The sequence below is a fragment of the Acanthochromis polyacanthus genome, chromosome 12, assembly GCF_021347895.1.
Source record: "Acanthochromis polyacanthus isolate Apoly-LR-REF ecotype Palm Island chromosome 12, KAUST_Apoly_ChrSc, whole genome shotgun sequence".
NCBI classification, from domain to species: Eukaryota; Metazoa; Chordata; class Actinopteri; family Pomacentridae; genus Acanthochromis; species Acanthochromis polyacanthus.
Genome location: NC_067124.1, coordinates 29,526,765 through 29,553,336, shown reverse-complemented (window position 1 = coordinate 29,553,336; position 26,572 = coordinate 29,526,765). Strand labels below are relative to the sequence as shown.

General features: G+C 38.4%; 1 protein-coding gene across 1 annotated transcript; it reads left to right on the top strand.

Annotated features, from left to right (window-relative positions):
* Positions 1 to 65: 65 nt before the first annotated feature.
* On the top strand, positions 66 to 24,890 carry LOC110967104 (semaphorin-4A-like). The gene is made up of 16 exons (XM_022216616.2): positions 66 to 852; positions 953 to 1,018; positions 2,408 to 2,907; positions 11,870 to 12,030; positions 12,117 to 12,179; positions 12,560 to 12,658; positions 13,742 to 13,832; positions 13,943 to 14,065; positions 16,435 to 16,562; positions 16,653 to 16,834; positions 17,902 to 18,040; positions 18,844 to 19,033; positions 19,538 to 19,653; positions 20,326 to 20,489; positions 21,504 to 21,574; positions 22,271 to 24,890. The coding sequence occupies exons 3-16, from the start codon at positions 2,820 to 2,822 to the stop codon at positions 23,014 to 23,016; spliced, it is 2,361 nt and encodes a 786-aa protein (XP_022072308.2). The 5' UTR covers positions 66 to 852; positions 953 to 1,018; positions 2,408 to 2,819; the 3' UTR covers positions 23,017 to 24,890.
* Positions 24,891 to 26,572: the final 1,682 nt, after the last annotated feature.

The following is a 26,572-nucleotide window of genomic DNA, read 5'->3' as shown; positions in this document are numbered from 1 at the left end:
TCTAAGAGACTAAACAGTCCAGTGATGTTAATCATCTGAACCCCAAAAGCCACGGTTGGGTTTGAAGGATGGATGGATGGATGGATAGATGATGGATGGATGGATGGATGGATGGATGGATAGACTTTGTCTGTCCCAAACGGTGGCAGAAATTCTTCTTTGACAAAGCTTCAAAAAAGGCATCTTAGCCTAAAAACATGCCAAAATGACACAATTTATCAGCCAGAAACTATAAAAGGAATTGTCACATTTTTAACTTTCCAATGAACCTTGAGAAAGAGAGAGAGACTGCTCAGAGGTTTCATTAAAGTGGGGCAAGAAAAGACCAGAATATTGCTCAGTCTCAAAATAAAATCAGTTTCTACTTTGTCTGCAGATAGAGGCGGTACTCCAATGTTTCGCTCAGATAAAACTACATCCACTGAAAATATAAGTACATTTTCCTCAACACACCACAAAGTGAGAAACCCGTCCATCAGTTTGTCCACACACGGTCGACTTTTAGAGGAAAACGCAGCAGATACAGAAACGCAGTAGCCGGTGTCCATTTCGAGTTCTTCCTCTGGTTCTCCTGTTGTGTTGTGGCTCTACTCTGCTGCAGTGTGACCATCACTGATCTGTCCTGAATTTAATCACTTTTCATTTTGTCAGAGTTCAGTGTGACTGAATGTTTGCTGTGGAGGATGTGAAACAGGACATGTCTCTGCTAGAAGTGACCTTTAAAGAAGCGGTCAGAGAAGCGACTGTGCTGCTCCGACATTCTGCAGCTTTAATCAAACCAGATGTTTGGTGTGTCCGCTGCAAACTCTCCAGTGATGATGATGTTATTCAGAGATGTTTTCGGCAGCTGTGGTGAGTGTTCTGCTGTTTTCTTTTTGCAGTCTGTTAGCGTTTGTTGGTTTAAAGGAGATTCTCATCTGATCTGTGTTCTCCATCATGACTTCTTCCACAGTCGTCCTTCTCCTCCTCCTGAGCTCCACCGGCTCGCTGCCTCCTCCACGAACCTCCTTCTGCCTCAGTAAGTCCACATTTCTATTCAGCTGGTTCCACATGTGTGTTTGGACGATTGTTAGAAGACAAACGAAGGATAAGCTATGCTTTTGTTCTTGTTTCTCTTGGAAATGGTCCTTTTTTTCCTTTTGAATTTTAAAGTGGTCCTGATTCCATGTTGTATAGAAAATGAATTTGAATACAGTTCTTTAAGCTGTAACTACAAATTATTTATATTTCAGAATAACTGGATGTTATTAAAAGGATTGTCAATAAAAAACATATATACAAAACATTTACAAACCCAACAGTAAATATAAGAAATAGAGTAATACAGACAACTTGCTCACCCTCTTCCACCTCAGTTTCACTGTAAAAAAAATAAAAAATCTGTAAAAGACACTGGAACTGTTAAGAGTGTAAAAACTGTGAAAATAACAGCAAATATCTGTAAAATAATGACATTTTGGAGCTGATTTACATGCAGTTAAACAGTGTAAATTCATCGTCAAACATTAGAAATAAACAAATTACTCTTTGTAAAAATTCATATTTTAAATGTGAACATTATTTTTGTACAGTTCTGTTCTGTTTGAGTCAGCACATAAATTATTGCTTTTTTTCTGTGGTTTTGCGAAAACAAAAACAGAAATCTGTAACATAACAGCTAAAAACATTTTCCAGTCCTTATTATGCATATTTTTAATTCAAATCATGGCCAATATCTGTAAAATAATGACATTTTTGCAGTTTAAACATCATATCAAAAGTGTAACTTTACAGTCAAACCCAGCAAAAGAGTTATTTGTAGAAATACATGAATTTTATGTTGACATCACTTAGAGTTTTGGTCAGTGTTTTAAAGGATTAATATGTTATGAATATCTTGCTTGTGTGTGACTTTTCTAGTTATTGTCAGTAATTTAAAATAACAGCATATTGTTAAAAATGACGGGTAAGAAGCTTTATTTTTTTAGTGTAAAAATGTTAGCTACTGATAATGCAACAATTGCATCAGCATAAAAGTAGTTTGATTGGGGTTTTTTTTTTTAAATGTAATTTTTAAGGGAAGCTTTTAAGGAATTATTTGAATTTTCTCCAAAAGATTTTGTAAATTTTCAGAAATTTGAAGAATTTTTTGCTGAATTTTTGGATTTTTTTCAGACAAGGCAACAATATTTTTTGTGGCCTGTAAATGAAGACAGCAGGAGGGTTAATCTGAGGTTGTCTTCATGCATCCCACCTTCCACCCAGCTGATGTCCTCTGTTGTTCAGTCTCCTCAGCTGCTCCACAACCAGCTAACCTGTTTCCTCCCTGATCTCGCTCCGCTCCATCAGTTTGTGACTGCCTGATGGCTGCACAGTGCTTGACATTTACTGTAGATTCTGCCCACCTCCTGTCACCGTCTGTTTCTAGGTCAGATGTGTTGCTTGCGTGCATCGGTGGGTGAAATGTGAAACCAGCTGGGCGCTGATGGAGGATGTGAAACAGGACGGAGCAAATGAACCAGAGTCGTACAAGAAACAAAACTCTTTCTTCTCTAATTGGCTTTCAGAAACACTTGCAGAATGCCTCAACCTCCCTCTGTACATTTAATGCCACTAAAAATATAATGACACCATTATGTCCATGTTGGTCGGGCTGCAGCCTCATGCAGTGATGGTCTTCAGAGAAGCTTCCTCCTCCCCTGACCTCGGCCCGCGTTAAGAGGAAGTTGTGGTTCCTGAGAGCTTCTTCGCTCTTTCTCAGTGCCGAGCGTTGCTGCACGCTACACCACCGATTCAACACGGAGAAGAAATAATCTTTTTCCATCATTTGCTCCTCCACCATGGCTTCAGCCGGCGTCCTCCTCCTCCTCACCCTCCAACTGAGCTCCGTCGGCTCGCTGCCTCCTCCTCGAACCTCCTTCCTCCTCGGTAAGTCCAACATTTCTGATCAGTCGGACACGTGTTTGGAGGATTGTGAGGAGAAGTGGAAAGATGAACGAAGGTCTATTATTGCTGATTATGAAGCTGTGAAACTTTAAATCTTTAAAGACCATTTCCTTTATTTTGTGTTCTATTAATTACAAACTAAAATTGCTAACTTTTCAGATCATATCATTCCAAATATAGCTATTTAATGGCTGCTAATGATAATTTGTTATTTATTAATAGTTTTGTTTATGACCTCCGTTAGATCTTCTGGTTTTGTCTAGAATCCAGAAGTCTTAAGTTTTTCAAAGATGAAGAAAAAGAACAATCTCAAAAAATACGAGAAACTGGTTTAACTTTCCTGCTGAAAAGTGACACATCAATCATCACTTTGTGTCAATTTAATTTTTCAGTCAATCATTTGAGGCCAGGAAATTGACCCACATTGGAAGAAGCCTGTATCATCAGCTGTGTGCTTTACATGTCATTTTTAATTTATTCATCAACAAAATACAATTATTTTAGGCATTACTATATATATTTTTAAAAACAACCAATTAGGTGCTGTTTTGTCTTTATTACATGTTAATTTCCCCTGAGCAGTGCGTTCATGACATGCATTTTTAACTTGTGACACACTTTAGTCATACGTTCAGCTCTACAGCTGAGAAAAGACTAAAGGTTACATGTCAAACAGGAAAATGATGCATCTGGCAGCAACTAGAAATCTGCCATGGGTTGATTTCACACATTACTAGGAGGTGCAAAGATTTTAGCTAAAGTGTGAAGTTAGCTCACAGACTAAATGCTGAAGGTGCCTACAGGTGTTTCTGATTCTCGACACATTTAAAGACTTTTGGAGCCCCCGTTAGTTCTTATAAGTTGTCTTTTCCTTTCAGGAGAGTTTAAGTCTTCCGGCTTCATGAGCTGCAAATTTATCCTGCAAAACTTTACTTGTGTGTTTTTTAGCAGCAGATTTGAGGCAGCTGAGGGAGTCTTAGAGGTTCAGTATCTCTGTGAACTTCTCTTCTTCATCTTCATGCTCTAGTTCTGCTTTTAAATGGTAAATGGACTTGCTCTTATATAGCGCTTTTCTACTCATCAGAGTACTCAAAGCGCTTTTACAACAATTTTCCCCTTCACCCAGACACACACACATTCACACACTAATGTGCAGGTTGCTAATCAACCTGCAACATCAGTCAGTATACATCCACATGCATTCAAACACCAGTGTGACAGCACTGGAGGAAAGGAGGGTTAAGTGTCTTGCCCAAGGACACAACAGCACATGACTAGGCGAGAGCGGGAATCGAACCGCCAACCCTTCGATCATTGGACGACCCGGTCTATCACCTGAGCCACAGCCGCCCCAACAACCCTAAATGACCTGACACCTCAGGTTTGTCTTCATCTGTAGATCTGTTTATTAAAAACCCTCCAATATCAAGTAGATTCAGTTAGATTTAACTTTTACTGTCAATGCACAGAAAACAAAATGCAGTTTAGTATCGAACCAAAAGTGCCAAAGAAGCAGTAAAATGCAACATATACAGTTTGAGATGTATCAAAAGAAGTAACATCATGAACAGAGTGGTAGAAACACGCTAAGTGTAAAACTATAATAGCTGTAGATAATAAAGATGGATAAATGTACATGTAAAGGTAGAAATAATTGACAGTGTGAGCAATAAATAAGCTATTCAGGATATGTGCAGTATATAAATAAAAAGCTGTTGTGCACTAAACTTGATGCTCAGGTGCTGCATCTTCACGCTCTCAGTTTTTTGGTCTACAAATACAGTGATCCTAGCCTAGCCGCGCTAGACAACCCACGGCAACGAATTTACTTCTCTGCCAGGGTGGGTCTAGTTACCCTCGGTAAGCCTCGAGGTTGGATGCTCCTAAAACTGGCCGACAAATCACCATGAAGTGTAGAGTCAGAAGGCGGGCGTAACGAAGTGACAACAGAGGCGCAACGATTCTGACAGAAACAACTGGAAACAACTAGCCTAGCCGCGCTAGACAACCCACAGCAACGAATTTAATTGACTGTATAAATAAGGCTTCACTGAACTCCCGGATCCTCTGATTTCCGGCGCTCTGGGAACTACGTCAGCCTATTCGTTGCGCTGATTGGTTGTATACCTACCCAATTACTGCAGAGTGATTTGAAAGACAACCTTTAAGCCCGCCTCCCTCCCTGTCGAGAGTTCCTGGACCCTTGTGTCTTCAGACCTGGGTCTAGCGCGGCTAGGCTACAGTGATCCCTCATCATATCACAGTTCACTTTTTGCAGTCGCACTGCAATCCAGACTTTTAACCCTTTAAGCTTCAGTCAATTCCAGCCGTTTTCAGTACAAAAAATCGCTAATATTCTATTTTTGAATAAAAAAAATTACGAAAAATACGGGGAATATTGGACGGGCATCGCGAGGTGCATTTCCTTGAAAATGACCGATTCGGGGATTTTATACCGACTTCAGGACATGTTTTGGATAAAATAGTTTACTGGCTTGTGTCATCTGGATGTAAAAGGTTGGATTATGGCCGTTTTTTATGGAATCTTTTTTTTTGTGTATAATAATAAACCCGGAAATGTGAGTCGCGCTGTGTGCGTTGAAGCCGTGTATAGAGAACGGATGGATGAATATTTATTTTTGTCGGACAAATGTGTTTTTCTCACCCGCTGTGGTAATCGCATCTGAAAGTGGTTTATACCGGCGGATTCGTGAGAATCTAAGCTTTCCATCGGCGTATAGTGTTTGTATAATCGTGTTTGCAGCCGTCAGACATTCTTGAAATTCCTATGCAAATTAGTAGGTGTACCGCCGGCGGTACACTGAAGCTTAAGGGGTTCACATTTGGTATTGCGGATTTTTCACCATATTGCAGGATTTTGTAGTATATAGGTATTTTTCACATTCATTATTGTGACAAGTTGTGTTGAAGAATGATGCTGAAATAAGGATGTCTTCCTTTTATACACTCTGCAATTGCCAGAAGCTTTTATTTTGATTCACACTTAGAAAAGCATCATGGAAAATGTGGCAGGAAGTCATCAAACGCACTCATACATGGTTCTGACAACACAACACTTAACCAAACTAACTAGGCTGACTAAACCACAATGACACAATAAAACACACAATTATTACACTGTAACACTAACATAAACCAAAATTATGTCATTTAAACCCTAAACTCCCATGGTGCATTGCAGCACAGCAGTTCAGTCATAGTGATTGGCTCTGTGATCGTTACATTATTTTAATCATTTTTGTGGTAAAATAAGCATTTTTCAGCCTAAAAAAACTGAAAACAATATATATAAAAATACAAAAAACATAAAAAATAATAGTTAAAACATTAAAAGAATATTTATTTTGAAATGGAATGCAAAACGTACAGTGCTGGATGCTGATTGGCTCAGCGACCGTAGCATCAGTCTCCTCTGTCTCCTGTGTAGCAGCATTCAGCATCTGTCCTTCACTGTTTCACATAGTGTTGTGCAGTGTGTGGGAAGGGTTTAGAAAGCCTTAAAATATATATAAATACTGAAATGAATATGGTCACTGCTTTATGATAGGCGAGGGACCACTGTACTACATTCAAGCAATGCTAGCTTGCAGTGATCACCAACTGATCTGTACTTGGACTAGCTAGTTCTGCTACATAGTGCTAACAGGGCAGCTATCCGAAACAGAAACCCTGCATGATGGTGTCCTGTCAGTGCACATTGTCCAAAAATATTTATTCTTTAAAGAGAAGCTCTAAAAGTCTGAGTCATTGTGAAGTCAGGAGGATGAAGAGGAATCAGACGAGTCAGTAAACTTCAAGTCTTATTAACAGAGCCACAGACCCCCAACGCATTTAGTCGAGGGTCTGAATTGCTGCTTTCAAACTTAATGACTCATTGAAAGCAAATAGTTTTGCATAAGCAGAGAGAAGTTGATGCTTGTTGATCAGTTGGAGTTAGTTAAACACTGACTTTAGCCTCAAGTTGCCTTCTGGTTGTGTTTTGCTTGTTACCAAAGATGGTAGAAATCAAGTGTTTCAAGCAGTTCTGAATTGCAGTACTGGGCAGTATATTGAAAAAGTGTAGAGACTAATGGTATATGCCCACAGGAGCATTTTCGTCAGCTGTCTGATTCTGAATTTCTGACTGGAACCAACATAGCAGCTAGTCTGTAAACTTGATTTGACATTTAAAAACTGAAAAGCAAGAAATAGGCCATGTAGCTGTTGAATCTGCATTCGTTTTAGGTCGACAACAGGAGTTTCCCAGCGAGTCATATTATGCATTCTGGTGGTGCCATGTTGCCTCGCATAGACGGGGCATCACATTGCTACTTTATGCAAATCAGGGGCATCCAACGTGACTTACCACCTCAAGAAACCTCTGAAGCTGAAGACAGATTATGCAGCTTCACAGTTTTATTTCTCACCTCAGTTGTTTATAGAAACATGTTTCAGTCTTCTAAGGTAAGAGAGAGTTCCCAAACGAGCTGTCATGTTGGTCCAGTTTGAAAGACGGCATACGAGTTAAGTGTTCGACCAATCAAGAGCAGCATGGAGGACACTGGAATGTGTCCCTGAAAGCTCCTGACATGAAAAATATCCCGCATAGCTGCTGAATCTGCCTTCATTGTAAATCAACATTTTCCAGGAATTTCCAGAGGTGGCGAGTCATATTATGAATTCTGGTAGTGCCATGTTGCGTCACATAGACCGGCCATCACATTGCAAATCAGGGCCATCCAGCATGACTCACCAACTCAGGAAACCCCAAGAGAACTTTCAGCTTATCATTGCCAGTCTAAACTGAAACAGATTCATTTTATTTTTTTAAATATTAAAGAAAACTTCCAAACCAGCTGCCATGTTGGTCTGGTCAGAAGTTTGGAAACAGACAGCCCATGAACAGATATTTTCAGAAACATATTTCAGTCTTGTAAGGTAAAAGAGAGTTCCCGAAGGACCTGCCATGTTGGTCCGGTTTGAAAGACAGCACACGAGTTAAGTGTTCGACCAGTCAAGTGCAACATGGCAGACACTGAAACACATCTCTGAAAGCCTCTGACGAGAAAATTAACCCACACAGCTGCTGAGTCTACCTTCATTTTAGATTAATACTGTTTAGTTTAGACGCTGTCCAGGAGTTTAAAGAGATGACGAGTCGCACTTGATGCTCCTGATTTACGAAAAGCAGCCTAGACCTAAATGTTGTGTAAATGAGTGGCTAACATGACAACTCATCTCTGAAAATGCAACACGGCTACCAGAGTGTATTGCGCATCCACTGAGCAATATGTTCCGGTAACGCTGCAGTGTGTGTCCAGAGACAGATTGTCTTCGTGTCCGTTCCTCATTTGTATGACGTTGAAAGCCACAGGCGTCTGTGACGACTCACAGCTCCTAGGAACTTAACGTCTTTAAAACCAGCTGTTGTCGATAAGAGATCGATAAAGGAACCTTTACCCTGATTTCTTGTAAATGAGAAGCAGCCAATGTGATGCCTCATCTTTCAGCAAAGTGCTACTTGAATACACTGTCTGACTGCTTAAAATGTTCAGTATGAAATGTCATTCTCACAGTGTTCATTTCAAGTGTTTACATGAAAATTGACTGGAATATTACAGAGCAGGGAGAGAAGAGCTTCTGATAGCGCCCACTGGGACCTTAAAGTGCTGCTGCTCATGAAATTACTGTTACAACCTTCTAAATCTTCCACAGTAACGGAAACAAGTGTAAAACTTCACCCTTCCCTTTAGTGAAATGGTATCATTGTGAGACATCAAAAAACCCATAAGAGCCGGTTTGAGTCAGCGTTACCACAGCAACACGCATTCATTCATGGCAGTGTGGAGACTGGAAAGCAGAAGTACTGGTTCTGCTGGAATATCACTATGAATGAGGCCTTTTTTCTTTTGACCTATTATTGTTTATTAATTATGCAGTCCTTTTTATTAATATTGTATCTGCTAATTCATTTTGATGCTTTAACTTTTGTAATGTAATTTCTTCCCCATGTCATTTGATGTCATATACTTTAATGAATATGAACATATTTTCAAACAATGCACATTTTTATTGAACAAAAGAAAAACTCTGTTTGGTGTTTTCGTGATCTTGTTCCATTTGATCATCACTATAATCTCACTGAATATTCATTACAGACTGACATCCCAGAATAAACACCAAAACCAATCGTTGTGTCTGTAGACGAGATGTACTGAGTGGCACCTAAATGCTGCTTCACTGGGAGGATGCAACTTAAGGAAATCTGCCCTTTTGTACAACTGATTTTTAGTTTAACTGAAGTATTTGTAAATATATGTATCTCCTATATAATGTATTATCTGAGCTATAATGTACATGCAGTTGTTGCGTATCATAGATAATCTTCCAGACACAATCAGATCTGCATGTGGTATAAATAAGATATCATTTTGTTGTCACACACCTCTATCATAGCTTCTTTTAAGCATGTATCTGTGCCCAGACGTTCAGATTAAGACAGTGTTTATGTACAGCTCTAACCACATCCTCTCCAAACCTGAACCCGGCCTCAGAAACAGGAAGTGGTGCCAGTCAGCTGACACATGAAACAGACGATGTGTTGCTGCTGCCGTTATTTATTGCTCTGTGTGTTTCTCGTACTGGTTTCTTTTTCAACACCTTAAACAGTAACTGTGGCTCTGTTTAGGCGAATTAGAAGTAAACTTAGATGTGAGAGAAACCAAATGCTGTGAAGAGGTGCATGGTCTTGTTCACACGCAGAACATCTCTGAATAGTCTCGGTTTTGATGAGCACCTTCATTTTTGAGGAACTTAAGAAGATTGAATTTAAGTAAATTTGTTTCAGATCAACATTTGAGATTAGGAATGTCCTAATAACTTTTTTTTTTGCCCACGATCTGATCGGAGGCATTTTGCATGTAGTATCTGCTGAGACACGATTTTTCTAGATAGCATGCCTTTCAACTATTGTAGATTAGCTCTACTTCTTCTTCTAGCAGAGAGCATTGTGGGAGTTTAGCTTGTAAAGGAGCACCATGGCAAAGCCTTCTGTGATGGTTAATAACATCTGGTCAACGCTCATGTCAGAAAGAAAGTTTGGATCAGCTAGGAGAGTGTTCCTATATCCCACAAGATAAGATCTGCAAAGGACAGCTGTTTAGTGTGTAATTTGTTACCAATTCTTTACAGCACCTGTGTGACATTGGACTTAAAGGTTCAGGCTTAGGTTTGTTCTGATACTGATCAGACATCCCTACCTAAAATCTTTGATTTATTAAAGCATTCAAAGGCTTAATTCAGAACTTTTCAGAAGCCTCTTAGTCAGAAATTTCAGATTGCAATCTTTTTTAGTTATTATTTACAGGCTCTGCACTCCTTGAGGAAGGCAGTTTATCTTATTCTTCCTGCAGATCCTCTTAGGCCACATCAGTTTGGATGGATCTGAATATTCACCTTAAAGGATCTCCACTGATGATGTGTACGGTCAAAGACCTGTCCTGAAGCCCTTCCAGCGTTGTCGTGGCTGTTTCCTTTGTGTCTTGTCTTTGTGTATCGTAGAGCCGAAAGGTTAACCATCTTCCTAGTTTCAGATCGTTGCACTCTGCAACAGTAGAAGACCCACAACATGATGTTGCCACCACCATGCTTCACTGTAGGGATGGTGTTGGCAGCTGTTCAGTACACACAGTGCATGGAGTTCAGTTTGTCTCATCAGATCAGAGAGTCTTGAGAAACCCAAAACATGCTGTTGTATTTTTTCTAGGAACTGGTTGTGAGTTGCTGCCCAATGCAAATGGGTTTCAGGATGTCAGAGTGACATTGGTGAGGAGTTTAATTAAAGGAATTGCAAGCAGCCAACTTTCCTCCACAGAGTGCCTGGGCTCAGTCTTAGGAGGTGAAATATTCTGAGTGGCGGCTTCTTCATGTCAAATGGAGCCAGTTGAGGTGATTCCGAGTCTGATTATGATGCCCTCTAGTCGCATTCGTTTGGCAGTTTTCTAAGAAGACCCACCTATCTCATCTGGCTCGGAAAGACCTCTGGATCTCCCAGGATAAGCTGGAAAATACTGCTGGGGAGAAGGTACATCTGAAATTACCTGCTTTGCCTACTGCCTGGCTGAGAGGAAGAAAATGGATGGATGGTTTCTTCCTGCTGCTCCACAATAAAGGCCTAAATGAAGGAGAGCTGGTCATCATTCTAGCCGGTTCTCTGCCTCTACAGAGAACTTCTAAAGCTTTGCTAGAGGGATCGTTGAGTTCTTTGTCTCCTGCCTGATCGAGAACCTTCCTTCTTGGTTACTCAGTTTTGTCAGACAGCTGACTCTATGAAGACTTCTGCTGCCTCCAAACTTCTTCCATTTCATAGTTATTTAGGGCCTCGGAACATTCACAGAATTAAAAATGGCTTTAAAGCCTCAGCCTGATCTATGTCTCATCACATAAAGCTCTACACCGAATTTTTGTACTTGATGTCTAGGTTTTTGTTCTTGCATGCTGTGTAAATTGTATGATCTTATATAGATTGGTGTTTTCCTGTCTAAACTGTATCTAGTCAGGTCAGTTTACCACTGGTGGACTCCAAAAACGTTCTTGACACGTCTCAAAAATAATTAAAGCAAAAACATGAGAAGTGCCAACAGTTTAGAAGGGCCAGATTTCCGGTTTGGATTTTGAATAATTTTGACATTCACATTTCTAAAAACATCTTTTCACTGATTGATGCCAAAAGAATGTGATATCCTTCGCTTAAAATTATATTTGCAGGACTATAAAGTTCACAGAAAGTAAAGGCTTGTGATAGCAACAGTATTTTGATTCGTGAAGGACCTTATCTATTATGATGGGAAGGCTGCAGGCTCCTGTGACCATGGACAGTTTCTAATCATTCATCAGTCCAGACTAATCAATAAAGACACCATGTATGTCATGTGTTTTTCTTCAGACTCTGCAGCCAGACGTCTTGTTCACTTTAGCCTCCCCGACGTCCACAACACCACCACGCTGCTGCTAAGTGATGATGAATCCACCCTGTACGTTGGCGCACGAAATGCCATCCTCTCGTTAGACGTCGGTCAAAGTGAGGCCATGCGCCTGAAGAAGAAGGTGGGCTACAGAGATTTTCATTAGACTGAATTATTCCTCCCTCATCTATGATGCTGTTTGACTTTGTTTGTTTTTCTGTTGTTCAGGTGCAATGGAGTCCATCTGAGGTCGAGATCCAAGACTGTCAATATAAAGGGAAAAATCCAACGGTAATTATAAACGCTTCTCCATCCTAATTTACTGCAACTACCGCAATTTACCAGCAATCCCCAGTTTGATTCTGAATTGACTTGATCTGTACTATATGTTGTTCCCTTCCTGTTTGTCTACTGTAGCTCTCCAATAAAGGCAGACAATTATCATTTTACACCAATGACTGAACCCAGAGTTTATGCTGATCTGAGCCATAGAAGCAATGCAAACGTGTTCTATAGTAAAAACAACCAAGACTTTTACAGCAGGAAAAAAGCTCACCCTGTTTTGCAACTCTGCAGAATGATAATGTGAGATGATATTACTGTTTATTGAGTCTTGCAGTTAAACAATAAAAATTTTTAAAAATCATCCCTGACTTTGTTTCTGTTTGCAGGTGGACTGTCCAAATTTTGTCCAGGTTTTGCAGCAGTTAAACTCCACTCATCTCTACGCCTGTGGCAGCTATGCCTACAACCCCCACGATGCCTACATCGTAAGTCAACAAGACATTTTAAAGAACTGACCACCTTTCTTTGGTTTCTGGACTTGTCACCAATTAGCTTTTTGGAGCCAGAACTGACAGAGACAAGATTTGTCAGAAACAGCAGACATAAATTGTGAGCTTGATGTTGGTTACAGAGCCTGAATTCTGCATTTAAAAGGTCTGTAATTTTTGTAGGCTCTACTAGTGCATGTTGACATTCATAAATGTAATACTCAACTGAATTCAAACTTGACTCCTTTTGGACCTGGTCTTCAATTTCACTCAGCCTCTTTTGGACTTGGACTTAGTTCCATGCAGGTAGAACTCTTGAGATCAAACGGGGCGGCATAGCTCAGTGGGTAGAGTGGCCGTCTCGGGTTGCGGTTCTATGCCCAGGCCCATCGTGCTCATGTCGAGGTGTCTGAGCAAGACACCCAATCATCATCAAAAGACATCAGTGTGTGAATGTGTGTGTGAATGGGTGAATGTGTGTGCTCCAGGGCCGTGACTGACCCTGCACTGCAAAAATCTAAATTTCCCCTTGTGGGATTAATAAGGGATATAAAATAAAATAAAAAAAATAAATTAAAAAAACAGAGCCTTTGAATAGAAATGGCTACTACTACTACTAGTACTACTACTTCTATGACTATTGCAGTAGTCAGTGGCTCTGAGTTTAACAACAAACTGGAAATGTAACACTGAGACTGTTAACGTATTCAAATATTAAGTTTGTGTATATATACACTTGTAGTTCACTTTTGTAATATATATGGGATATTGCAATTTCCAATAACTAGCCTTCAACATGGTCCACTTGCAGATCGATTATAGTAATGTCTCTATCTGCTCATCAGTTAGTGATATGGTGCTTCTGTAATTCACATTAACAGCGATACTAATTAGATGCTAATTTTGGCAAACAAAGAACAGGCTTAAACAAAATGATGGACACACCATCACGGCAGCAGATTAATTTTTTATTAATGACACTTCCTCCAGTCCAGACTGTAATGATTCCCCACTTCACTCATGATTCACCACTTCAGAAATACTTTGCGGTTCAGTTCAAACTCTATTTGTCTCCTTCAGGATGCTGAAAGCTTCTCCATGGTGCATCGTGACGGTGCTAAAGGTCGCTGCCCGTTCAATCCCTTCGAGAGAAACACTGCTGTCACCATTGGTCGGTCTGCTTTCATTGTTCTGTTGTTTCATTACTGAACTAGAGTTAATGTTATCAGGGACACATATTCATCTTTTAACTAACAAACTGTTCCATTTTTCCTTATGAAGATGGCGAGCTGTTTACCGCCACAACGGTTGATTTTAGAGGAGGCAAACCACAGATTTCTCGATACTTCAGCAAAGACAGCCGCCCGGACGTCAGCCTGGACTCATCCCTCAACTTACTGCAGGGTAAGTGAACAAGATGCTGACATCGGTTAGCGATACCAATGTTTACCTCAGCGGTTTCTGAATCCTACAGTCCCTGTGAGTTTCAAACAGTGCTTTGATTCAACATGCATAAATAAACACACAGAATGGGAGCAAAGTGTTGTGGTCTGCTGCAGACGGAGAAAAAAGAGGAAGAAAAAATTTAAACATCAAAAGACTGACAGTTTCAGAAACTGAAGCTTGAAGAATAGAGCAAGACATAACTGCCAGTGTTTAGTGGTTCAATTCTCACGAAGCTGTGGGGAATCTTCAGAAAGAAATCTTTGAAATTACTATCGGATTTATCTGAATTTCCCCTAAATGTTAGTGGTTCTGATACCTACTTAATATATTTAGCATTGCAGCTGCTGTTTATCTAATCCTGTGTGCCAGATACTGCTCAGAAAACAAAGTCACACAACATGAGAATATAAGCAATACCTATTAGAAAAGCAATATGAAAAACTCATGTATAGTAAAATAAATGAGCTAAAAAAGACTAGAATCCAAAAATAAGAAGTAATGCTGGCAACGATTTTGAGGTAGTAATTTTATTCACGATAAAAAAAAATAGTGTACAAGAAAATGAAATATTACACAACTGTTTGTGGTGCTGTTAAAGTTTAACACATGCAAAAAGGTGTCTCATCTAAGAAGTCTTTTTTTCATCTTTAAAAACTCTCGTGTGATTTTATGATTTGCATGTTTCTCATGCTTCAATGTTCCACTTCCTCAGGCTTCTGCAGACTTTGAGTCGTCATGCCAGGCAGTATTATGTTTATTCAGACCACAGACATTCACAGTCCATCTATAAATATCATCTTCTAACACCCTTTCACGTATACAGCTCCATATCATCACACTCCACCTCTGTGCTTCACTGCCAAGACAGTGTATTCACTGTAGTAGTCCTAAAGATCTTTTCACCTTTTCACTACTGTGCCACCATCTTAGCAGTTGGGACTTAACTTGAGAGGATATATTTCAAGTTACCATATCCTATCAGACAAGTTGCTAGATGCTGAAATATGAATAAAATGTTTGTCGCAATTTTTTTTAACTGGTGTGTATGGAAGCACAAGACACAATGTGTTATTAATGTTGGACAGAAACTACAATTGACACAACAATAGTACATATATATATGAGAAATTGAAAATAGATTAATGTAGAAAAAGGTGGAGATGATTTAAAACAAAAGCCTGAGCACTTCAATTTAATAGTAATTTAAACTGTATTTGACTGTGTTCTCTAGTAGAAACCTGTGAAATAAGAAGCAGGCTGGCCATAATTCTTAAAATGTTCAAAAATGCGGATATTCATAACCGAGCAAACATACAGAGAGGTTATTCCAAGTGCTCTATGGGCAAAGGTAGAAAAAATAAAGCCTGGAAAATACAAAATAAGAATATGGTAGAATAAAAAACTTGAAAAAAAAAAGAATTTAAACTAAATTTGTGAAGTGCAGACAACTTTAATAAAAGTGAAGGTAGTTTAGTTCCTCATAGTTCCAGATAATACATTTATTTGGGTCACTTCGCTTTAAACGAAACTGTACTGCAGAGAGATTTCATCAAGCCGCAGAGTTCACTTTTCTCTGGAAAGGATTTTGAAACTGATCGTCAAAATGGATTTCAGGTTAATAGATTTTAACATGCAGAAACAAAGGTGTTATGTACAGGGTGACCCAAAAGTTTGGAAACAAATGAAAAGTCTATAATCCAAATAATATGATGTTATTTCAATAAATCAGTACCACAGATATATTCAGAAGAGTAACAGACTAGTGTAAAACAAACATATTTCGACATGTTCTTATACAAAGTTGTGAACGTTTCCACCACCTGGTTACACTGGTATCTTCTGGAATGTATCTTCATTTATGCTTATGAAGGTTCCTCAAACTGGCCAGTAAATGTTGCCTCATAGTACTTTTGGATGTTTAAAAAAAATAAAACTGTCAGATACTTTACCATCAAGAGTTTTGAAATCTGACACTGATGGCCTGCATTTTGAAGTTATGCTCCAGCATACCTGTACCTTATGGTTCTATTAATTTTCTTCCAAGTTATTGCACTTGGCAAATACTTTGCTTTTAAGTTATTTTATTATGGTATAACAAAAATGGGTAAAATAAGAATTAATTCATGCACCCCCAACTCAAATAGACACTGCAGTTAAACTTTGTTTCCAAACTTTTGGGTCACCCTGTATTATAAAATATTGTGTTATCATGTGACTGTTTGCCCCCTGTCTCAGCTCATGTGCTCTTAGATCTCTTTTCCCTACATTCAGACCACATGGCACAACACCCTGACTTCCCTGCTCTGTCATCACTTCTTGTATTTCAGAGCCAAAGTTTGTTGGTTCGTCGCTGGACCCGGCTGACAAGAAACTCTACTTCTTCTTTAGCGAAGTTGGGAAAGAGTTCAACTTTGTGGACGAGCTGCAAATTGCACGGGTGGCCCAAGTCTGCAAGGTGACAGTAAACCGAGAGACGAGCACCCGAATGCACAATGAATGTAATTTAATGATGTTAATGTTCATTCCCTGTGTGCCGGTCCTACAGGATGACATTGGTGGACAGAGGACGCTGCAGAGGAAGTGGACGTCCTTTGCCAAAGCCCCTCTGCTCTGTCAGTCTCCCAAACAGCTTCCCTTCAATATCCTGCAGGATATGTTCACCCTCCAACCACCAGAGGGCAGCAGCACCTCAGAAACTCTCTTCTATGGTGTCTTCACCTCTCAATGGTAGGACATCATCAGCTTGCAAACAACTGGACATGTTCTCATAGACTGTATATAAAAGATGCAGAAGTGCCTTAAACCTGCATTCTCACTAACAGCCAGCAGGAGGGGGACTCCCTAAAATAAAGTCTAATAAGAAAATAATTAGAATTCTCACTTGATCTGTCACCTCATCAAACATTTGCTTGATAAGTTTATGGAATCAATCCTTAGTGTCAAGTCTCCTTCAATGCAGCATGATGTTCAGTTAGTAAATTATTGTCCCGTTTAGAGGAAAATACACGATAAATCAGGTAGATTTTAAAGTTTGTGTAATATCTTCGAGTTGTCAGTCAGACCCAACACTCGCTCATCACGTTTGCTTTCAAAAAAACAAGAAGGTGACAGACAAATTCCAGACACAAGGTACTCCACAAACCTTACCAAACAGGATAACTCACATTTTGGGTTTTCACTGAAGCCATTCATAATAATAACTGTATGTGTATACAGTAAGTGCAAATGAAAGACCTATGCATAAATGAAAAGAAGAGTATAGAATAAGAATACATAAATAACAACATAAAACATCCATTATGAAACCTTGGAAATCCTTCTAATTTAACTTGCTGAGTCAATATGTAGTTTTAGTTTATAATTTTTAACATGTAATCATGTTAAATGACACAATACACTTTGTATTCATTTTTAAAATGTAATTTGTTAAATAGATTCAGCATCCTTGGTAGATAGCTAAACCACTCCAGTATGTCAGTTTCAAAATATACAACATATTGTACACTTTTAATGTAACACGTTGTAGTGCTATGCACTACCAGTCAAAAGTTTGGACACACCTTCTCCTTCAATGGTTTTTATTTCATTAAGTTTATACATTGTGGATTAATACTGAACACATCAGAACTACATAAAAATACATATGGAATTATGCTGTAAATATTCATCCTCTGGGAAAGACATCTCTTGTCTATGTGCTGGTTTTGAGATGCTTGCGGTTAAAGTGTTGGACAAGTCAAACGTATCTATAAAATCTGTTCGAATCACTTCAGTAACAGTCTGGTGTCTTTTAGGTCCACAGGTCCAGAGTCTGCCGTGTGTGTCTTTAAGCTGCAGGACATCAAGACGGTGTTCACTGGGAGCTACAGGACCTTCGACATGAACAACCACCAGTGGAGTCCACTAACAGAAACACACTCTTACCTGGGGAAGGTAATAAGAAAAAGCCCTGCTGCAGCCTGAAATCATCACGAAATGTAACGACACGTTTAAGTTCCTTCATTGGCCTTCCCCCACACACGGACAAATCAGATGAAACTAGAACTAAATGTAGCATAAAATAACGTACAAAGAAACGAAAGAACTCCAAAACAAACTAAATAACCAAAAAACAAAAAGTAAATGGTCTAAAAATTAAGGAAATTGTCAAAAAAATAGTGATGTCCCAATCAAATTCTTGGCATCCAGTCCAAGTAATTTAATATTCTGCCAGTCCTATTCCATTTTCTGGTTAATACACATTCCAAGTACTGTAGCACCTGGTTCTTCCGCCAGGTGGAGCCTTTTTTTACTGTTTAATTCTGTATCAACCAGAGCATGCAGTCACTTTGTCCACCGGCCATCCATATTGGCAGGCAGAGAGAATTGTGGGGGTTTTAGCGAGCAACGGGCATCATGACAAAGACTTCTGTAATGGTTAATGACCTCAGGCCAGAGCTCATGTTTAAACCACCTGGGTTCAAGTAGGACGGCATGTGTATCCCAACAACATGTATAACAAAGCTAACTTTCCAGTCCTGGTCATTTGTGTGTTGAATTAAACTGCAAAACCACCACAGAACAAATGTCCAGGGTCTTGACCAGCACAGAAATCATGCCTAAAAACAAAGTAAAGGACGGTCCTCATGGTTTGATTCTGGGCCTCTTTTGTCCTCACTTATCTTCACTCTCAGCCTGATTTATTCAAAACCGTGATTAGATGTTTCTGCCTGACTCAGCCTCTGTGTTCTCCACAGTGTGGACTGGACAATTCTTCAGATTTTGAGCTTACGGAGGTGAAGAAGAGTTTCCTGACCAGCAGCAGCGTCAAACCAGTCGACGACAGTCCGATTGTTGTTTCCTCAGAGCAACAGTACAAACGTGTTGCTGTGATGAGGACGCAGGCGGCCGATGGCAAACAATACACCGTGCTGTTCCTTCTCACAGGTAACGCACATAAAGAAATGGGAAGACATAGCTCAACGTTCTGGACAACATGCGTGTTGGATGTCATGTCAGATCATGTCTCATGTGAGGCTAAGGTTAGCAGCTGTTAGCTTAGCATAAATCCTGGAAACAAGGAAAACATATGAACCTGCCAGCACATATAGAGTTAACTAATTAAGCTATTTTATTTAGTTTGAATTCACAATGAAAACGAATGGATTTAAGCTTCACTGCCAGTGCTTTTTGTTGAGATACTTGAAGAACTAAAACAACTTCAAAATACCTTTTTCTTGATGCAAAAACTAAAACGGAAAAAAATTATTCTGAAAGTGTTACCACATTAAATAATGGGAGATCTGAATAGCCTAGTATAAAAAAAACGATACAGCATGTAAGAATAGTCCTTATAATGACCAAGATAGGAGGTTTCACGCAAAGGTCTTGTCGCGGTGTCTTCATAAAATATTTATAATTAATTGTTTGTCACCTCTTTCTGCTGTCCAGAGTCTGGATTCCTTCATAAGGTTGGTTTGTTCGATCGAGGTCCTCGAGTCATTGAGGAGATTCAGGTTTTCACACAACCTCAGCCGGTCCAAAGCATCGTCCTGTCGGCCTCCAAGGTGAACCTTACACTGTATTTATAAATCATACTTTAATATTCATACCAAGGTATTTATCTATCTATTTATCCTAATATAGCTGTTTGTTTAATCTGAATACATGATAAGATATTATAACCAAAAACATCCAAAGTTTAAATAAACAACACAACAGATTATATAAATTATAAATTATAAATAGTATTGTATCCATAGCACCTTTTATATTGAAATTAGCTTTGCAATTCTCAGTTCATTCCGATAAACGGTGTCATTTTCAAGTTTTTTTTCCACTACTGTAAGGAAATATAAGTTTTTGTTAGTTTGACATGCGATCAACTGAAAACGTTGGTTTTATTTGTATGACGAATGTTTAAATGAAAACATACTTCAGAGAGTCTGAAATCATCCTACAGTCACCATGTATCATCGTACATGGGATGATCATACAATCATCATACAAAAGCTGTTAATCATCCATGAGACACAAGAGAAATTCAAATTAAACAGAAATAAACAGCGATATGTCATCTGCATAATGCCAACACCTGTGATGTTACAAAAACAGTGATTGTGTAAAGAACAAGAGAAACGACAGTGACGGAAAAGTCTTCAACTCAGTGAGAAATGAAATGATGATGTGTTGGGTGTTCTGCTCAGGTTGGATGTGCGTTAAAAAGTGTGTTTGTGCAGGGAGTTGTGTACGTGGGAACCTCTGAGGGTGTGACTGCTGTACCTGTGGCCTCCTGCTCCATCTACCCCTCCTGCACTCAGTGTGTTCTGGCCAGAGATCCTCTGTGTGGATGGAGTCGGACCAGGAAGCTCTGCACCGGTCTGGACGGCGGCCATGAGAACATGTCAGTGAAAGTAACACATGCTGTTTTTTATGCTAACAGTGTGTTAGAAGTGTTGCTGTTTCATAGACTTGTAATTAATATATCATGCAACAGCAGTGGGTTAACTGAGCATCCCTACCCTACAGGCTGCTAGCTCGCCCTTTGACGTCCTCACCAAGGAAAAAGCAATGAAAAAATGATTTCTTTACATTTGTTATGTCCTTGGGGCACTAATAACAACAATTAATTATTCTTTTATGAACAGATCCCCCGGTTTTGGAAATATTGACCTCTACCAAACGGTAGAGCATGTTTTGCAAAAATGATTTGACCCTTTTAGGTCTTTCTTTCTATGTTTCAGTTTATACAGTTATGTTCAGTAACTCCTTAGACATGACAATATGTCACTTCTTCTGCATGCTATTTCAAAACAAAGTGACATCTCGTGTTCTTTTTTAGTATAATGTACCTCAAACAAGTGGCAGAGATGGCTGAACCAGGTGAAATTAACTAAAACATATTTTTCAATAAAATATAGTGAGTCAAAGCGTGTTCTACCATTTAGTTGAGCAGAACGTTAAAGGGCAGCTTAATCATTTTCATCAAACTATATTCCTCCATATTTAGACTTATCTGCTCTCTTTAGTCCTACTATATTTGACTGGAGGGTCAAATGTAGTTTATTGTCTCAATTATCTCAGTCAGTCTTGTGTTTGTGAAGTGTTTGGCTGATGTCGGGGATAGTACTGGCTCAGACTAATTACAGAGCAACAGGATGCTGAATGTGGTTCACTTAACACCCACAAATGTCAGGAAAAACAAGGGCAGCTTAAATCAAAGAAATGTATTTTCTTTTCTTCTCTGTTTGTCTTTGTTTGTGCTCTAATAAACACATTTATCCATCCTTAATCTACTGGACTCTAGAGATCTGTTTAAAGCATGTTTGGATGCTGCAGGCACAGTTTGCCGTCACAAGCGATGTTATAGCGACTCTCGAATGTGTCTTTTGTGACATGCTGTCGGTTTACTTCCCAGGGTTCAAAGCCTGGAGGACGGCAACGTAGAAGAGGAATGTCGGGGAGAAACCAAGGCTGGTGGTGACACAGGTAACATCTCCCTCAGTAAAGATAAGAAATCTGCTCATCAGAGTGTGGCCTTCCGATGTCCACATTTTCAACATTTTTGGGAAACAAAACAACAAAAACATGAGAGAAATTACAAAATAAGACAAAAATGGAACAGAAAAAGACAAAAACATGAGAGAAATGACAAAAGTCAGAAAAAACAAAAAAAATGGGACACAAAATGACAAAAATCAGACAAATTTTTGAAAATATTTTTGGTGGGGGGAAAAAGTTAAAATCTGTTTCTACATTCACAAAAAATCAACCAAAATCCAGCGAAATCCGCTGGATTTTGGTTGATTTTTTTGTGAATGTTCTTAAAGAAAATATTAGAAGTTTTACTGCTATATATGGACTCACTTTAGATATTTTTAGGATTTTTTAGAAGATTTTTACTCATTTTTTGAAAATATTTACAAGAATTTTCTTGACAAATTTGGGGGATTTTTTTTCTTTCAAATCAAACTTTTAAGGAATTATTGGAATTTTCTTCCTGAAGGTTTTGCAAATTTTCAGAAATTTGGGGAATTTCTTTGCTGAATTTTTTGGGCTTTTTTCTGACAGCAAAACAATATGCTTTGCTGCCTGTAAATGAGAACAACAAGGCAGTTAACCTTTGTCCTTGTACACTGAGTGAACTTTTCTCTCTCATTACTTGCATTTTCCTTTTTTCTGCAGAAATCCCAGTTTCTTTGAATAAAGTGGTGAGGCTTCAGTGTGAGAAACCTTCCACCCTGGCCACTCTGACCTGGACCTCCGATCGGTTCACAAGCCTACCAGAGGACCTCTTCATCCGATCAGCTGACGGCAGCCTCAGCTTCCTCGCCACCTCCAGCACTTTGGGGACGTACCGCTGTGAGGCAGAGGAAGGCGGCTACAAGGAAACTGTTAAGAGCTACAATGTCCGGCAGATCGCCCCTCCACGCTCCAGGACCCCAAAGCCAAAGAACGATGAACAGTCGGTACATGAGAGCAAGGACGAGCCTTTTGAGGAGATTCCAACTTTGCAAACAGTGACTACTGTGATGCAACCTTCAGGAGACAAAGAGGACTTCGACACCACGGATAAAGAAGATACATTTACAACCACTCTTAAACATGAGACCGACTTCAGCAAAGAAAATCCCAGAATCGAAACTGACGACAGCCTGACCTCCAGAACCGACACCCGGTCCTCGCCGGATCTCAGCAACGACACCCCTAAAGAGAAGAGCTACTACGGCGAGCTGGTTGGAGTTTCCATCCTGCTGGCGATCTGCATCCTCATCATGATGCTCGGGTTGCTCCAGATAGGGCGACAGAGGAAACCTGGCCTCAAGCTGGATCGCCTGTTCAGTCCGGACGACGACAGCAAAACCAACAAGTCTATGGAGATTTGTTCTCTCAGCAGCCCAGAGGACGGCGCTCCTGAGCTGAAGGTATGAACGAACAACCGGCTGCTTTCCACCGCAGGAACTCTGGTGCCGGTGTTTACAGGAAAGGTCCTTCAATCTGGTTCTCCACAGAACCACCGTGCTCTGCTTTAGAGTTCTGTGTCGCTGAGAATGTTGGACCAGCGCAGTTTTTCCAACTTATTGTTTTCCGCATTTACGGCAGTGAAGTAAGCAGAAGTACACTGTCTCCGTCTTACAAGAGTTCAAAGTCTGTGTTGTGAAGGTGAGAGCAAATTTAAGGAACTTTGTTTAATGTCATGCACATAACCGGTGCAATAAAAGTAAATTTAGCTTGCTAGTTAGCATAGCGGAGCATAAACGGCTGAGACTGTTTTGTGACTGAAAACGACTTAATTTTCAGGACTTTACCTCTAATTTTTTTCAGTATTTAATGAGGATTTTACTGAAATACAAATTACAGGAGCTGTTTTATTTCAGAGATTTGGCAGTTCAGCTCTCATCAGACCTCAAGATTACTTTGAATGTAACAGTTATAAAGCTAAAAACAGGAAACTCAGCAGTAAAACAAGAAGTATGAGCCTTAAATTTACCTCTTTGCTTCTAGATTTTGACGCCTCTAAAGAAGGGAAGCATTCTTGATAGTTCTTGAGTTCCAAGGTCTTTTAGTTATTGATATTTTTAATGTTATTAGTAATTCTTCTGTTTATGAAAAGGTATTTTTTGTTCTTCTTTTTTCATGCAGTGAAATTAAAGCTGAGGCTCTTTGGTTTTACACTTTACTTGCACTGCATGTTCCACATTCATTTCACTTTTGCTGCATAAAAAGACAAAATTTCAACTTTACATCAGTTTCATTCTTAAACTTTTTGTCTTCAATGAAACAACATTGATTAATAATAAATAAAAATTGTGAGGACCTTTTCACATTGACATATTTTCCTAATACTCAATTATTCCATTTTTACAACAGACTTCTTATGACGACCAAAGGCTTAAACTTTGCTGTTTAGCTCTTTAGAAGCTTAATGAAGATGCGCACTTGTTTTTGTTTTACAGCTGTGACATTTGAGGATTATATTGTTGTTTATTGTTTTGTTTCATGCAGACAATAACTGTAGAAGTTGGACTCGTTCTGCACAGAATTTTACTGCATGTTTCTCAGGAAAAAAATTATCTGGAATAATAAAATTTTAGCTTTATTGCAATATTGTCATGACTGGAAATGATGTTTGGATGCATGAGGTGTTAATGTGAGTACATCTTTTGAATATTCTGTATGAATAAACTGAAAACCAGGGCTCTGAATCCTGTCTGTTGATGTGTATTTTAGATGAATGAATGTAAACAGGTGAGATGTGACGCCTGCTGTGAATGTATCAGACATTTATCAATAATCATCAATAACTGTCGACATCATAGTGCTTGTTATTTTTTGTAATAAGGGGATTTAGTACATTTTTAAAGTGTAGTTTTCGCTCTGTCGCCTCCTTGTGGTACAAATTAAAACTGCATAATGTGAACATGTATAATGACTTCTTTTTTAAATTAATATTTCAGGTGACTGGTAGTTTTGTCCTGATATATTGATTTGACATCATTGTTTGAAGACTTTGAAAATGTTTTATTGATCCTTAAAATGATGCCGAAACTCCAGAGCACGCAAATGTTATGCTCTAAGTTTAAGCTTTTGTTTTGTTTATTTTTAGCAATAACTGCAGGGATTAAAACTTTACAGGAATTGTTTTGCTCTTATAGAGTATTTATTGCTTTTTACTTTCATCACAGATATAGAAACTTCTCTTTTTACTGATGCTCGAACAGCTTGAATGTGTTTGTGAGAACGCACACCATCGTCTGCTGGTCAAATAAATGTAATGAAAGATTAATAAACATGTTTAAACAGACTGTCTGCTGTCTCTGCCTTCACACACATACATGAAGTCACTTTAATACAAGGGTGTCAAACTTATTTTAGTTCAGGGACCACATTCAGCCCAACTTGATCTAAAGTGTTCTGGACCAGTAAAATCACAGCATAGTAACCTATAAATAACCACAACTCACAATGTTTCCTTTGTTTTACAACAAAAAAAGTACATTCTGACAATGTTCACGTTTGAGGAATTATCTTTTTACAAAACATTGACATGAACATCCTGAAATTTCTTAAGAAAAAAAAATAAATTTCAGCAATATTATACTTTATCATTTACACATTACAACTTACAGATCAATGAGTCTACAAAGGAACAAAGCATTTAATCACAGCTATCTGGAACTGAATAATATAGGATTTTACTTTATGGTCAAAATGACAAAAGTCACACAAAAATAAGACAAAATGTTATAAATCTTAGACGCAAAATGGCAAAAATATTAGATAAATGACACAAAGCTAAGCAAAAACAAGACAAAAAATTTGATAAAAAGAAGTTCCAGTGTGACCAAAAATGACAAAAGCAAGAAACAAAACAAAAATGAGAGAAAAAACACAAGCAAGACAAAAAGGAAATACAAAATTACCAAAAAAAAACTGACAAAGACATGAGACAAATGACAAAGGTCAGACAAAAAAACAAGACAAAGTATTGCAAAAATGAGACACAGAACGACAAAGAACAATGAGAAATATAGTATTTTACTTCATGATCAAAGTAACTTGTCATGGTCAAGAAATTATTTTACATTTATAATTTTACAATTTGCAATTTATGTCTTCTCTGTAATTTTTATCCTTTGATTGTTATCCTCACAATTCCCTGAAGTCACTAAACATAACATTAAATAAATGTAATAGTAATAATTCGTTATTCATGACACCTACATATAGCTTAATAGCAAAGTCAAACCGGGACAAGCTAATGCTGCATTTAAACATATTTATTCCAACAATAGAGGTTTACAGGGAAACTTATTTTAAGTTCAGAGGCTCCTTCTAAGACTACAGATGGTTTATGACAGACAGTATAAAGCAACTTTTTTAAATCATCAATTATCCCTTTTGTATGTTTGCCAGTAAAAAAAAAAAAAACGCAGCTTTTTCTACTTGAAATTAAATTTAATGGAAAAAATGAATGCATTATGTCCTATTTCTGTTGAACTGCACTGAATGTAATTAGAATGCAATCTAATACAAAAGGTAAAGTAACAGTCAACAGTGCATTTGTGTTGCTATTTCTATAAATCAGCCACATCGCAAAAATGTTTGTCTATAAATGCTGAAAATCTGGCAGCCAGAGTGCCGAGAAAAATATGTTAAAAAGCAGTGGAATACTTTGAAAATCGTAAAAAATAAATAAATAAAAATGGTGTAAATAATGCAAACATCTGTAAAACAATCACATATTTTAGCCGATTGATCAGTAAAAGATGCAGTAAAAATGCATCAGTTTACTCTCATACATTGTCAACAAACTCATTAATATTTGTAAAATATACATTTTTAATGTGAACATTATTTAATTTAATGCCTTTTTTATAGTTAACATGTAAAATAATGTTTTTTTCCTGTAATTTTACTTCATATTATCTATATTGAAGCAAAACAAAAAGTCAAAGTCTGTAAAACAACAGTTTAAATGTTTTT

What these genes read in the sequence shown, in the direction of transcription:
- LOC110967104 (XM_022216616.2), top strand. Translation starts at nt 2,820, where the DNA reads ATGGCTTCAGCCGGCGTCCTCCTCCTCCTCACCCTCCAACTGAGCTCC. An exon ending in GGTGTCTTCACCTCTCAATG is followed by an intron (nt 16,835 to 17,901) that starts GTAGGACATCAT and finishes GGTGTCTTTTAG; the next exon opens with GTCCACAGGTCCAGAGTCTG. An exon ending in CAAGGCTGGTGGTGACACAG is followed by an intron (nt 21,575 to 22,270) that starts GTAACATCTCCC and finishes TTTTTTCTGCAG; the next exon opens with AAATCCCAGTTTCTTTGAAT.